The sequence below is a fragment of the Triplophysa dalaica genome, chromosome 20 (genome assembly GCF_015846415.1).
Source record: "Triplophysa dalaica isolate WHDGS20190420 chromosome 20, ASM1584641v1, whole genome shotgun sequence".
NCBI classification, from domain to species: domain Eukaryota; kingdom Metazoa; phylum Chordata; class Actinopteri; order Cypriniformes; family Nemacheilidae; genus Triplophysa; species Triplophysa dalaica.
Window position 1 is genome coordinate 7205604 of NC_079561.1, and position 15778 is coordinate 7221381.

A 15778-nucleotide genomic window follows, 5' to 3' on the forward strand; every position below is an offset into this window, starting at 1 on the left:
TTACTTACGTATACATTTGCGTGGTATAATACCACGAACTGACGTAGATTTGTGGGGTGTGATTTCACGAGGCATTTCAGGCAGGTCTGGGTGAGCCTTCGCTTTTAGATAGAATGCATCTTTTGTTCCTTTACTTTAATGTTTGGAAGTTTACTTGTCTAAAATATGCATGGGCAACTTATATCACACCAAAGACACGTATTCGCGCCTTTAAGTACAAGAAGTCGAAGCTCCATCAATGTGTATAGTGCACAAAAACATGAAATGATTAAATAATTTCAATCATTTTATTAAAAACACAAGTAACCATGTCCCATTGTATGGTTTTTAATTAAATAATTATTTCTCAAAAACTGAAATATAAATTATCAAGTAAACAGAAATTTCAAAGGTCACTTGGGTATTGGTCCAGTGCTGAGACTGTGGAGTTGTACCCACTCACATATTTAGAGTAATCCTACCAAAGAGTGAAGAATTTCTCTCAAACGAGTCAAGCTATATCTATATAGTCTGTTGATTAGATCCTATGTTCATCCATCTCATAGATGAGGCCTATTTTTTATCTGTGGTCAATGTGACCAACAAGTACTCCCTCAAAGAGAATAATTCATGGCTCTATTCAGTCCTCTTTACTGTAGGGATAGGACTTCATATATTTAAGTCTAATAAAGAATCTCATGTTCCTCCTCATCATTTGTCTCTTCATTATAGTCCTCTTTAGTCTGCAGAAGTGGAAGCTCAATGTCTGGGTTGTCTCTTCCTGGTAGCTGTCTTACCATCGAGTTAGTTCCTAAAACAAAATACACACATACTAAGGACATAGCTTGGATTTAGGTTTCTGTTATGTCATACAAGAACAAATCGCAACAGTTCTCTGTTCAAATTCTGAATAGACACAACTAGAATATGTCATACCTTTATTAGTGTACGTTTTGAGGCCAATATGCAGTGATATCCCAGACAGACAGACAGTAAAGCCAATCCAGTTTACCATGCTCATTTTATCTCCCATGAACTCAACCGCCAGCAGCAGAGTGCAGATTTCCTATAGAGAGAGGGAGAATAAGTTGGATTTTTATCACCTTAAAATAGAAAGAGACAGGGCAGGGATGTCTTATTAAATAATCACAATTTCTTACCAAGAAAAGATTTGAAACGGCTGAGAAAAGTTTAAAAATAAGAAGCTATGAACAAAAACACGATACAAAGGTAACTAGAAGTGAACGCAACTCGTACTTATATTCTTACCTTAAAAATGCCTGCAATGGAAAGTGTGAGGCTGGAGGTGCGGGACACAAGCAGGAACTCAGAGAAACCCAGCCCAAAGGCCAGCATCCCACCCACAGACAGTGTCAGCAGACTGTAGAGCAGGTGAGAAAGTTCAGTGACCCGGAAGAGTTTCTCTGTGGTGCTCACACTGAGCCCTGCATATGCAGAACACAGAATGTTTAAATTGAGTGATTGAATACATTTCCTTGTGTGACTCAACTTAAACTGCACTGTGAAAAGAGTACGAGTTATCACCAAAATAAAATGGCTTATTTAAGCAAAATACAATTCTTCATTACAGAAAAAAGCTACAAGCTACAATTTAATAACCTGCAAATGAAAACGTAATGGGATGCTCTTTCTTACTTATATGCAGGTTTTCTGCCTGAGTGTGAAAACACATTCAAACATAACCAAACCGAAGTTAAACAAAACTGAAACACAGGCGTAGAAAAATAATTCCAGTTGTCGGACTGACCCTCATTGAACAGGAACAGAGGAAAGAGGCCAATGAACATGAGCGGCTGCAGGTGATACATGGTGTCAATGGGGTTCTGGAGGCCTGTGTGTGCCAGAGATAGAGGCTATTGTTAATCATAGAGGATTAACACAGGTAATGACCAAATGTGACAAGGTTTAGTGAGCGGAACAAAAAATCTAGTCATTTCCTTCTTAATTTTTGACCACAACATACCAAGTTCAGCTTTCTGCATGAGGATCTGGGTCAGAGTCCAGCGGATCCCACCAATGAAAGAGGCCAACACGACCATTAGGAAACCCTCCAGATTAAACTGGGTGGACTTCAGTGTGAACATGAACAGACCGCTGGCTATCAGTAACACCACCGGGATCAGGAATGGATTCTGTTGCATTAAAAGGACAGAAGACTTAGGGGCTGTTTACACGAGACCGTTTTAAACTAAAAACGGAAAAGTTTCCATGCGTTTTGGCTGTTTATTTACATGAAAACAGCGTTTTGGGGGACTGAAAAGGCAAACAAATGGGTCTCAACGTGCAAGTTTTTAAAAACAATTAAATTATGATTTATGTCGCTGGTACTTTGTTCAAATGTCCTAGAGAATGCCCACGAATAAAGATTTTCCTAGTCGACTAGTAGTCCTTCATTTCAGCAATTAGTCGAGTAATCGCACATTTATTATATTATATTCGTATGTATACACAAGGAAAAGAATAATCTAAGTTTACCGGCTGAGAAAATTTATTTATAACACTTCCATATTACAGAGAAATGCTAAAACATAATAATAAAACATTTAAAATATAAATTAAGCATAAATCACATAAATGAGCCGCAGCAACACCGGAAAACGTTATAATTATCATGTGTTGGAAAAACAGACTGTCTGTACATTTCAACAAATTACTAACAAAAATACAAACTATATCATCAGTTACATGCCAAAGGAACTTGCCAACAAAATAACCATTAACATAAGAAAAAGTCAAACAACTTTGTGCAAAGCAAGGCAAACAACATAAATAAATGGCAAAAGTTGAAGTTTCCAAACAGAATAAAAATAACCTCTATATTATATCAAGTCGAATAAATAAAAACAGATAGCAAACAGAAACACGACAAAAAGGGGAAATTAAGCTACCGTCACTATTTTTTATTCATATCCTGAATGTAATCCTTTACTCAAAGATACATTTAGTATATCATCAACTTACCGGCTCCTCTAGTTTGAAGACAAGGGAGAAAAAGAGAATGAACAGTACAGCTGACGACTTGGTCATGGTGTACCTACAGAAAAAACATTCACATTTACATGGATTTATTTAGCAGACGCTTTTATCCAAAGCGACTTACAGCGGAGAAAAACAACAAGCAATTAATCTTAAAAAGAGAATAGTCACGACACGTGCCAGGATTACAAAATTTAAGATATATCAAATGGATTGTATAAACCTGCATACAGAAATTGAGAAAAAATAGATGAAGTCAAAATATGAAATCAAACGTAATAAAATAATCACAAGTAAACGGGTACTAAATGTAAGAGTAAATAATATTGATTCAAAGTAAATAATTATATTATTATACACATAGGTCATAATATAAATTTTTGTTTAATCTATTTAAGTATTTGCTGAATCCAAATTAAGAGAAGGTGGATTTAGATCTCGCTTGTTCTGGCACAACTACCCATTGTCATTTTAAACCTGTATGTTTTTTTTTCTGCAGAAGACAAAAGAATTTATTTTAAAGAAAGTGGGTAACAGAACAACAGCGGATTTGTGTCCATACAATAGATGTGAATGGGTACCGCTGTTTTTCTGTAACCAAACATTCTTCAAATTATCCTCTCTTGTGTTTTGCGGAAGAAATCTCATACAGCTTTGAAATGACAAGAGGGTGAGTAATTCATGAAATAATTTTATTTTCTGGGTGAACTATTCCTTTAAACCTGCACATCTACAGGCAGTGTTTTGGAACGGAGTCTGTATTTGCTTGACATAGTGTGCAAATTCTGCAGCAAATCCAAAATATTTTTATGAAGCGACATAAAACAGCAAAACTTTTTCTTTAAAGTAAATCTGACATCTGACAAAAACATGTTTATACAAAACCTACTGCTGCGTTTGTGCCAATGCTCTGCTAGTACATTCTTAATATTTGCAAAAATTAAAATGCTGCATCAGATCAGTGTTGCTGTTGTTTTGACAACTATAATGGTTGAGGAACATCAAAACATTGATGACTTGCAAACATGGTTAAAAAACATGCTTACAAACTGATTGTGATGAAAAGGAAGCTCCAGTTGGATAGTCCAATATCCAGCGCTGATGCCAGTGCTGAAAACGACAATAGCATTGGTTGAACTACAAAGCTTTTTTTGACAATAACAAATTATCATTCACAATGTACAGACTCAATGTATAGACTTTGTGATCAATCTTTTTTGGAATCAAAATATATACGATGTATAAAAACCGACAAGTGGTATTCAAGCTGAATAAAACTAGATTCTCATTTTATCCACATTGAATGAGTGTGGACTTTTATAAATTACTCTAGCCCAACTGTGATCAAGTCTGTTATTAGTTCCCTCTCTTCAGCCCACCTGTTGGAGCCACTTTTGAGAGGTAAACTTTCCAGGATAGGGTTACTCGAAGCTTTCCGCTCCAGCACTGCATGGCACAGCGTATCAGCGTAGAGAAACAGAATATTATGATGAGGTGGACCAGGGTCATGAACAAAGGAAAATGGAAGTCCTAAAGTAAACGAAAATGACAAAACGGTCAAAAACCTTCTGGATAAATGCATGCAAATGTTTGAAATGTAGAGTAGCAAGCACATTTTCATATAGTGAATAAGTTACCCTCATCAGCCATTTGTTGTAGAACGTTATCCCAATGGAAAACACATAATAGAAAAGCACAAGGCCAACCGTGCGCAACGCCTTGAGGATGAACTGCATCGGGCACGCCATCATGGACAATCCGGATGTGAAAAGTGCGGCTTTCTCGAGACAGTTCTGTCTATATGACCAGAGGTATAAAAGAATCAGAGCCCGTCTAACAGTGTTCAAACTGGCGACCACTGTATGGTAACATATGGAGAGCTAAACTTTGAGTGTTTAGATAAGAACAACAGTTGATCAGCTAGAGACGTAACGTTATTGATCAGAGAAGCAACACGTTAACACATGACAACATAGAATACTGTGTTTTAACTGTTAGAACTATGCACAGTTGGCGTCCTTACGCACGACATTTACGCAACGCAATAAGCTTTAAACGTTACGTTAAACATTTTCCTAAGCACTGGGAATCGCGATCATTGATGCACGTGACAGGTTACCTATGCGGACTATGCCATAGAAAGCTAATAGTTAACTACTAACAGGTCAACGATCACATATTTTCTTACCTCACTGTTTACATAGTTTGTGCACTCGCATCTTCACAGACAGTCTGTGGCGTGGCATGGCTCTGCCATTGACTTCCGCTATTCAAATCAAACAGCTGTTTATTTTTGTGATCCACCATGCACCCCTGTTTACGTACTGTGACGTGACGTGGCTCTGGTTGACGCATGCAGTTCATCCCGGGAAAATCTGAATTATATCAGGTCAGAAATCTTTTCAATTAAATGTTTGCTTTTCTAACCTCGAGAAATCCTCTTATTATTTATCCGATCTTTTATGAACTGTGCAAGATTTTTTAAATATATATTTTGATCTTGGAGTAAAAGTTGTTTTTTTATTATTTGATTCATCCTCAACGCTAGGTGGCGCAGGCGGTTTTAATGCCATTTTACTGTGGCGCGTAAAATGTGAGTGAATAAGAAATTTACTTCCCCTCTCTGCTGTGTGGATTATTTGGATGTTTTGATCGTATTTCGTTTTAACGCGTAAGTTACACACATTATTGTAAGTATTTAACTTTTGAAATAGCTGCAGGGATTTGTTTGCGTTGACGTTTAACATTACATTTGTTTCTTTCTTTGTTCCTAATTGTTGAATTGGCGGGGGTCTGTGTTTGGTTCATAGAATGGCTGAAGAGGAAGAGGATCCTGGCTTCGAGGAGGATACTGAGGACGGTGGTAACGGCATAGACTCTGGACATGGCAAAAGAAAGCGACTTTTTTCGAAAGAGTTGCGCTGCATGATGTATGGGTTTGGTGACGACCAGAATCCGTACACGGAATCCGTGGATATACTGGAGGATTTGGTCATCGAGTTTATCACGGAGATGACCCACAAGGCGATGTCTATAGGACGACAGGGCCGTGTTCAAGTGGAGGACATCGTCTTTCTAATCCGTAAGGACCCTAGAAAGTTTGCAAGAGTGAAAGATCTACTTACAATGAACGAGGAACTGAAGAAAGCCCGCAAAGCTTTTGACGAGGCTAATTATGGGTCCTAAAATATTTGTTAAGCTGTCACGTTTTATAAATGTAGTTTTGCTTAATTGTGTTGTACATGTTTGTATGCTAGGGCGACATTTATTTTGGTCTGTGAAATTAGGCATAAGAATTCGCAGGTGACTGTAGGCCTTAAACTGTGGAACATTTTTCAGTTTTGTCTGAAATATTATATGTTTTTAATGAACAATAAAGACACGTGGTTAAATGTTGTATAGGAGAAAAGTGGATTTTGACATACTTCAAGTCATTTGCACACATTGATGGCGTAAAAGTTGAATGTCATTTTTCCATATGCTTAAACTATGACAGTTTTCTGAAAGTTTAAAATAATTTGTTCAGTTAATAGTTTCCAATGCTGAGTATTCACAATGTTTGCAAACATCAAAATTTGACAAAATAAAGAATGTTGTGTAAATTCAAGACACATTTGTGTTTTGTCAAAGCATTGAAGCTGCATTAAAATACTTTAATCTTGTGGTGGTTGAAGATGTAAACATAAAAGTGGGAAGTTAACTATTTCATTTTCAATGACATTTAATTTATATCTTTTGCATGCATGGGTTGTTTAAAAGTAATATTGGCTAATAGGCTGGAAGATGTAACACATTTTCTTAAGATGTTACCATGTGCCATTTTTAGTAAACATAACTTTTCACCAAAATCAATTATTTGCAATTAATTAGTTGCAAAAACCTATAAATTAAAATAATACTCAACAGCCACTGACCTTATAAACAAGACCACATTTACTGTTTACAAACTTTGATGCACAGAGAATGTCATCCTAAAAAAATATGTAATATGTGCAAACAAAAATAGAGCGGTTTCCTATGAATAATGAATCTAATTGCTTATTCAATTCAGGTTGATATTATGAATGGTTTTGCTTGTAATAAAAAAGCAATAGTTATGTTTTTATGGTACTATAAACAGAAAACTATCTGGGAAACTAAGAGAACATACCAGAAACTTCTCAGAAAAAAATAAATGTTTAATTGATAGATTGCTCAAAACAATACCATACAAATCAAAATGTCAGACCAACTAAATATGAGTGTGTTTTATTTTTTATTCTGTTTCAAGCGTTTGTTCTTTAATACAGTGTTTGTAGCTTTAGCATTGGTCTATACAGCGATAACAAGCTGCTGATCTAGATTAAATCTAGACTAAACACCCACTAAGATGAGGTCTACCATGGCATGTGCTTCTAGTGAACTGAGTACCATCATATATGATGAAGTTAAGAACCACATCACACCCTTCGGTCTTGAGGTATGAGGGTCAGTGGGAGCCCAAAATAAAGAGCATTGCAGGCTGAACCTTGGTAAACCACACACAGGTGTTTTTCTGTCTGTCTGCTGAAGAGGTGAGATGGAGGCAGTAAGGCAAATGAGGACAAAAGGGGAAGGAGAGTTTGAGTGGCATTAAAGGGTAAGAGGTGAGAGGGGAAAGATATGTCCATGAGTTTCTGTTTTACTGCACATTCTCCATCATCTTGAGGAATTCTGTGGAAAAAAGCGGAGATGTTATTTCCTTGGTCACCACTCATACATACTTTAAAATTGAGGGAATGATTTAAGGTCATACCATCAAAGTCCAGCATGCCGTCATTGTTCTTGTCTCCGTCTTTAAGCAGCTCATCAATCTCTTCATCTGAGATGGATTCACCAGTACTACGGATGATCTCAGCAAACTCATCTCTGTCGATGTAACCGTCACCATTCCTGCAGAATAAATATAGTAAATAAAGTAAGCCTGATGTCTGATTCAAACACACACAAATAAAAAGAAAAACATCAAATGACATACTTGTCCAGCACACGGAAGCATTCAGCCAACTCTTCCTCACTCTTGCCAGCCTGGTCCTCCTTTAGGAGTCTCACCATCATGACCAAGAACTCTTCAAAGTCAATGGATCCGCTGCCTACAAGTTTACAGTATGAAACACATGAGCTGTTGTACGCTACATTTTTGTTTTTTATGTTTAATTGGTAAACACATTATTATGTTCTGTCAAAAACTGTTTACCGTCTTCATCGACCTCCTCAATGATTTCTTCCAACTCTTCTCTTGTTGGATTCTGACCCAACATCCTCATCACGGTACCCAACTCTTTGGTGCTGATATCACCGCCACCGTCGGTGTCGAACATGTCGAAGGCAGCCTTGAACTCTTTAAAAGCGACAAAAACGCAATGGAACAAATTGACGTATTTAATAACATATAAGCCTCTGTAAGAACCAGAGTTAAAAAATAGAATTGTTCTGGCCACCCACCGGCAAGCATCTCCTCGCTCAAGTATGAGCGGGCCTCCTGTTGCGCGTCAGTCTGTAAAACGACAATGGTTACAATGTGAGCGGTTAACACGATCATTTTGATCTTGGACATATTGTCAATATATTTTCATTCACAAACAACAATGTTTTTTTAAACCATGTCTGCAATTTATTTATAGTAGGCTTATAACGAAAATACCAGATTGCTGTTGCGTTATGTTCTTTTCAAGATCTGATTTACATGTTATAATATACTATTTTAATTTGATTTGATACCAATTTTAATTCACTTCTTATACAATAGTTGTTGCATCATATTTTACATTTTTAATGTGTGTATTTAGGCCTATATTCTTTGATTAAAATGTTCGTTTATAATCCAAAACTCATAATGCATTAATTTGAATAAACGAGATAAAAGGCTCATTCTAAAAAGAGTATTTATTTCAGCTAGTTGCCCATCTGGTGCGTTAGGTGGTGGGCCTTGCGAGGAGCATTTGGTGTCCAAACCCCTGCTATGCAATTTTGTTACTAGGCCTATTTTAAGACTCAACATATTACCCCCCCCCCAGTCAAATTACTGTAAATGGTCATTCCGAAATGGAAACCAAGGAATGTGTCGCCCAAGCTTTTAGTTAACTTACTGACCCGCTGACTATTTCCATATCAAATAACAGTAATCAATATCAACATCTTCACTTTTATTTTTAACACTAGCACGCTAATAGCTCTCAGATAGAGTTTTACGAACAAATACGCACAAAAGTAAAAAGAAAATATATGCTATATATAAATATATTAAATTATGTAGGCTATTATGATAAAACTTCGGGGATAAACTATTTGAACACAAATAAACAAAATGTTAATGATAATTTGCGGGGCAGGAAAAAATAACATAAGTCAAATTTTTAAAATACAATTTCAAAGGTTTTTAAAATGCACTTTGCATGGGACCTTATAATCATATTTGTATTAATAACGAACAAACCGATACATGCAATTTCAATTGAATAATTATTTTTATTTTTCACATTATTCACACTATTAGCAAAGATGACGATTTGAATGTTTAATGTCTTACCATGGTTGTGGATTAGTTTCCTTTATATCCACGAGACAAGAAGTGGTCAACGCACTTACACCCCGACAGAAAGACTAAACGTCAAGTGACAGTTCAGACACACTTTAAACAGGCCACCCAAGACACGCCCACAGCCGGTAACAGGCCTCCGGATTTAGAACCCTGAACTTTTAGGGCTCGGTGGGTCCCGTAAGCCAATCGCAATGTGAAATGAGTACATTTAGCATATATTCTTTCTTTATAAACAGTATACAAGAACACGTGAAATATACAACTGCTTCATTCTGCTGTATTTATACTATATAAAAAGAAAACACATTGGTACTGAGAGAATTTTAAACTGTGATTTTTTGTGGATATTTCAGCATATTTGACAAGCTTTTCTGAGGCTACCAGTCCCTGTAGTTGTGGAGAGCTTTTTTGCACTTTTCTTAGTTCACCCCAAAACATCTGTGTGATTCAGTCTTGTATGAAACACACAATAATGTTGTATAATATTAAGCAACTTTTCAGTCTTATAAGCGAGGGAATAATATTGAGCCTTTTCTTAAGTGTACAGACAGGAGTTCGTTTTTAAAATGGTTACAGCGGATAGCGTTCCGTACCACAGCCCCCTTTCAGTGAAGCAGAGAAACCCTAAACCTCTTGGGAAAGTGCTGTGCTGCAAAACTTTTGTGTGCTCTGAATAGCAAACGATTCTGATCTTCACCCCACCCAAAACCTAAAAACACAGGTACCCCATACCCTGAAGAGCCTTGTATGGCATATGCTTCCTGACTGAGGAATATTAAGACGTGGATTGGAGAAAGATCTACTGTAGGGGGAACGAGGAGGGTGTTGTCAACTATATACCTTGCGGAAGAAATGAAGTGATTTAAAATGAGAGTTTAAGGGGATGATCTGACAGCGGAAAGGTTCTGTTATGAAGTCTGTTGCCTGAATCATCTCAAGGTACCTCCTGAAGGATAATTATGATCTAAGCCTATGGCACCTTTCCATTGCAGTTCTGGAAAATGTATTCACAGCATCAACATGAGAAAATACTTTCACAACCTGAAGAAAGAGGTGTCAAGAGGATCACAGCGCTCTACCACATGAAGAATTATTTGACAACAGCTTTTCTGAAGAAAAAATGGACATTTTTTTTACCGTGAGAATATTATATATCTCTACAGTATATGTGGGCATGCTTTTGTTGCAGTAGTTTGCAAGGTTAGGATTTACAATGTACCTGTTGCTTGGCAATGTGAAGTCCAGTTTGTTTACATCAGTAGGCAGGGTAAGTATGATAATTTTGAAATGATTGGAATATTCCAATAAGAATTGAAAGACCAACCGAAAAACATAACTGTAGCCTGATTCACTGAATGGCCAAATGTTTTGTATTTTGGACATGCGTACTGAGATGAGGTAGTACTAAGCACGTTTTGTCTTAAAAATAGATGTTGATGAAAGGATAACACCACATGAATATCATTACTGCTTTTAGATAGTTTTAGATACATATCCTTGTGAAATGAAAGTTGAAAATAGATGTTAAAACAATAGGAAAGAATGGCAATTAGCTGTATTGTTCATGGAGATGACTTTAGTAACATTTCTTGTTTTATTTGCACTAATAAAAGACATAAGGGCCAAAACAAGTAATGTGTTTCTATTTGTGTGACAATTTTAACCCGAGGTTCCTTATTGCCATGACAACAAAACGTTCTAAGGTTTCTTTGAAACACATTTTATTACAGAAGAAAATGGAAGGGGGTCTTGGGAAGAAGTTGGTGTAATGAGACAGCTGGCGGCTTATGATTTAGGTGGGTAGGAGGTTGTCTCCTAAAAGGTCTGGATGGTTATTTATAGACACCTTCACAACCCAGTCCTTGAGAGACATTTCCAAGAAGACAGTACTGATCCGCCATCTTCACTCTCAAAGCAAATGCCACTCCATTGTTCTGTTAACAATTAAAACCCGGGGACTGAATTTCCTTGAGCATGTTTTCCTTTAAAGATTGCAGAATGGCTTATCCTGGTACATCATTTGGGTTGGGAGGGGACGGAATGTTATATTGATTTTATTGGACATTCTCCATCATTTTCAGAAACTCTGGAATGACAAGAAAAAAATCTAAATGTCATATATTTCACTGAAATATAATACATTACATCCAAGTACAATTCAGTAACGTTGACCCGTAAAAATACACTTTTTGTCTAAATGTATTTATTTATATATTGGGATAAACAATACACTTCATCTCCAAATCATCTTTTTCTGCAAGTAGAAATGCAGAAATGCCTTTTGTCTTATTTTGTCATGTCTGTAAATACTTTCTTCCCGCGTTAATACCTCATTAAAGAGTTTTAATAAAATAAAATAAGATTTACATTACCATCAAAATCGATCTTTCCATCTTTATTTGTGTCTGAATCTGCCATGAGTTCATCAATTTCTTCTTCTGTTAATGTCTCTCCAGTGGCGTGCACAATATCTCCAAACTCCTCACGATCAATGAAACCATCTTGGTTCCTGTTTATTACAATAATAATGAAAACAAATCAGTAACCTGACATCAGTAAAATCAGCTTCATATCACCAACAAACAACTCTTGTACCAAATTTCCCGCTCTAGGAATTACCCACTCAAGTTTGGTAGTTTAGAATTTCCTCTTTCAGATTCATCTACTCTTCACAACATCATTATAGCGGTAAGCCAATAGAGAACATTAAAACAAACCTGTTTATTCTTTGTAACCGCTGCTAAAGCACCTCTAATTAATAACTTAAACTTTCTTTAATTTTCTCAATATTTCTCTAATATTATCTCTTATAATTATATCTCGATCAAATATTGTCCTATTCTAACAAGCCATATATAATATGATGTATGAATCTCAATTTTCAATCTCAAGTTTATTTGTATTGGGTCACAAAAGTATTTGTTTAGCCTGGACAAGTAAAGAGAAATGACTAAAATCTTTATAAGATAAACTATTTGTAAGAACATTGCAGTGCATACTCAGTTAGCCATAAGCTAAAATGTTAAACAAAAATCGTATGAAATCTTCAACTAATAATAACAACAACCTTAGCTTTTTTTTTGCTAAAGTAAATTATCTGAACAGTGTTTTTGTGAATAATGAGCCAGATTTCATTTCTAACAGATAGAAATGTCTAATATGCATCTCATATCTTCTGTTCTTTACATATTATTAGAGTTATTAGAGTTATGTTTTATGGAAACATTTGATATTTTAATGTGGACATGCCAGAAAATCAGGTGGCCATCCAAGGACATTTTCCAGTGTTTCTGCATTTTTGTTGAGGGGCATTAGGCTTTGTGACATACTTGTCAAAGATGCGGAAGCATTCAGATAGCTCTTCTTCAGACTTCCCAGCCTGGTCTTCTTTTAGCTGATGTACCATCATGACCAAGAACTCCTCAAAGTCGATAGTGCCACTGCCTGAGGATAAAAAACAAGAATTGATTTAACGATTTTACTGAACTGTGTCTGTTTGTGTAGTTTAACTGGTAGAGCATATCAGCATTGCCACTGTGACATACAGGGGAATTCAAATAGTCAGATAAATTTGATATGTAAAAAAAATAACTTACCATCTTCATCAACTTCTTCAATGATGGCATCTAACTCTTCTCTGGATGGATTCTGACCCAACATCCTCATCACGGTACCCAACTCTTTGGTGCTGATATCACCGCCGCCGTCCGTGTCGAACATGTCGAAGGCAGCCTTGAACTCTTACATGTAATTTTTTTTAAGATAGAATATTCAAAAGCTGGATGATAGGACAATTTACCCCAAAAAATTCAATTGCAGGACATTTGTTTCATGTGGGCAATAATACGAGCACTTGGTTTGTACTCCTGAAGCTCATTGTGATGTATAAAAATAGTATCACTACTGTATTTACACACTCACCAGAAATCATTTCTTCGCTCAGAAAAGAGCGGGCGTCGGCTTGGGCATCAGTGGGCTAATAAAATGAAATAGAGTTAAAAAAAGAAATTACAAAAACTACCATTTACAACATGCATTAAAAATATGCAAACACAAACAATGTACAAACAATGTATATATAGTATATATTTAAAAAGGTATATTGCTGCTATCCTCCAATGTCCAAATTATCGTGTTCAGTGTTTTTCATGAAATGGAAAAAACACTGTTCTTTTTAAATTATTAAATGTTAAACTATCAAATCAAATAAAAAGCACGAATGAATGCTTGAAATCTTTTTAGGCCTACATTTAAATACATATTTGCATTTGTGGTCAATTTAAGAGAATAAATAAAACCAGTCCAAACTTTAACATACAAAGTCTGTCTGTGATATATTTGCATGAAAAAATTCACTAATATTTAACCATACAAAAACAATATGCAGAATTTCTTAAAACAAACTCTTTTGGGAATTGTGGGATTGTTTCAGACAAATTTCTTTCAAACCATGTTTAAGCAATTACTCCTCAACTAAACTACAAGAGCTCTGCCAAAACAACATGACTTCACATATTCCTGTAGTGCACACATTGGCTTAAGACACTACACAGACAAAAGTATGTGGACGCTTCTAATGAAACATGTTTATATATCCTAGTACAAATATTAATTCTATAAAACCATATATGATTTTTTTTTCCATTTTTGTTGCAACTGTTTTGTAAGGGCCTTTTTCTGTTCTGAAATGACTGTACCCCTGTGTACCCAGTCATTGATGAGTTTAGCTCTCTCATCCCTGCTTAAAAAAAACATCAATGTCCATGATGGTCCAGCCTGATGTTCACTGTAAACAAACTCAATAAAAATTGGGCACATTGTACTCTATTCATTTTACAGAATTTTCCGTATAGATTTTTTTCACAGCTGTTTCTCCTGTATTAAGACTTTTGCACTTCACTGAGCTTAAAATTAATTAAAACGTCTGTCAAAAGAATGTACACCATATTGCAGGTACATTTTCAGTTTTTTACAGTAAATGCTGGATATTGTTGGTCTGGACCAACACAGCAAACATGAAGCTGCAGGTTAGGAAAGTCAGAATACCTAGAAAACTGCCTCCTGCTGATGTCTGCCTATCAAATCTTGAAGACCTACAATCTCACTTATTCTATGTCTGTGCTCTGTGGTCATTAAAAATCCCTGTGGTCCTTATATCCTTTGAATTAGAGAAGGGGTGTAATCCTGGCCAAATTAGCCCATTGACCTCTACACATCATGGCCTCCTAATGATCCCCACATGTACTAATTGGCTTGGCAACTCTGTCTCCTCTCCACATCATCCAGGTGGATGCTGCAAGTTTCCATGTAAAACGCTTTGAGTGTCCAGAAAAGCGCTATATAAATGTAACAAAGGATAATTATTAATTATAACTAACAGGAATATATATGGAACACTGTTCCTTTGATGCTTTTAAATGTCAAAGTACCAAGATAGGCTCAGGACTGTAATTAACTCTTATGTTTTCTCTCTCTCTCTTCTTTGATGATGGGGGTTACATACCCCTTATCTCCAGAGACCATAAACAAGACAAAACACTTTCAAGCATGCATAACATCACGTAGTAGATATAGCTGACAGCACGCCTTCCAATCATTTGTAGCAAGCACACTAAATATTTAGTATTCTATTACTTGTATTACTGGCCTGCTGACTTGACCGCTGTGGATATTACTTGAAGGGCAAAGAGTTTGCAAACAAAACAAACACGCAAAACCATGTTTACATTTAGTGTGCATATACACCCGATATAACACATGAATCATACAAGTAAATTCAATTATAATGCAAGTTCATTATTCAATGCACATTCTGAATTTGACATTCAACTATTAACCCCCAGTTACAGTGTGAAATGTATTTAAAATCCTCAACCAGGCATTTGGAAAAATCCATGTTGTGCGCTCATGCTAAAAACATCAAACACAGCATGACGCTTCTGATCCATATCCATTAAAGAAATCTTACCATACTGACAGCTGGTTAGTGAGACCTGTTTAAAAACACAAGTAATATGTGGTCTTCCAAAAAATAAAATGATCTTCTGTGCACCAAAGACCTCCAAAGTGCTCCAGGTACCCAAACGGCTCCAGACTCCTCTAATAAGACCTCATTTTGCTTCACCTTCCGAAAAATGTCCAGGATTGGACAAGAAACTTCAGACATGGAACTTGTTGACCAATGTCTGCACAGCCCTGAAAAAGGCTCCACCCCTCTCCTTCATCCCTTTCTAATCCATCCCC

General features: G+C 36.2%; 4 protein-coding genes across 4 annotated transcripts; 1 reads left to right on the forward strand and 3 right to left on the reverse strand.

Annotated features, from left to right (window-relative positions):
• Positions 1-273: 273 nt before the first annotated feature.
• slc35c2 (solute carrier family 35 member C2) lies at positions 274-5297 on the reverse strand. Its single transcript, XM_056733321.1, has 10 exons — positions 5165-5297; positions 4614-4773; positions 4356-4506; positions 4023-4086; positions 2962-3034; positions 1964-2132; positions 1748-1831; positions 1249-1424; positions 916-1045; positions 274-790 (listed from the first exon to the last, which is right to left on the reverse strand). Exons 2-10 carry the CDS (start codon positions 4725-4727, stop codon positions 663-665), a joined length of 1089 nt encoding a protein of 362 aa, XP_056589299.1. The 5' UTR covers positions 4728-4773; positions 5165-5297; the 3' UTR covers positions 274-662.
• taf13 (TATA-box binding protein associated factor 13) lies at positions 5226-6583 on the forward strand. Its single transcript, XM_056733322.1, has 3 exons — positions 5226-5365; positions 5525-5647; positions 5787-6583. The coding sequence occupies exon 3, from the start codon at positions 5788-5790 to the stop codon at positions 6160-6162; it is 375 nt and encodes a 124-aa protein (XP_056589300.1). The 5' UTR covers positions 5226-5365; positions 5525-5647; position 5787; the 3' UTR covers positions 6163-6583.
• A 625-nt stretch (positions 6584-7208) lies between these two features.
• Positions 7209-9629, reverse strand: tnnc2.2 (troponin C2, fast skeletal type, tandem duplicate 2). Its single transcript, XM_056733337.1, has 6 exons — positions 9524-9629; positions 8440-8491; positions 8192-8335; positions 7973-8087; positions 7751-7887; positions 7209-7668 (listed from the first exon to the last, which is right to left on the reverse strand). Exons 1-6 carry the CDS (start codon positions 9524-9526, stop codon positions 7637-7639), a joined length of 483 nt encoding a protein of 160 aa, XP_056589315.1. The 5' UTR covers positions 9527-9629; the 3' UTR covers positions 7209-7636.
• Positions 9630-11162: 1533 nt separating this feature from the next.
• Positions 11163-15648, reverse strand: tnnc2.1 (troponin C2, fast skeletal type, tandem duplicate 1). Its single transcript, XM_056732455.1, has 6 exons — positions 15504-15648; positions 13457-13511; positions 13132-13275; positions 12865-12979; positions 11908-12044; positions 11163-11621 (listed from the first exon to the last, which is right to left on the reverse strand). The coding sequence occupies exons 1-6, from the start codon at positions 15504-15506 to the stop codon at positions 11590-11592; spliced, it is 486 nt and encodes a 161-aa protein (XP_056588433.1). The 5' UTR covers positions 15507-15648; the 3' UTR covers positions 11163-11589.
• Positions 15649-15778: the final 130 nt, after the last annotated feature.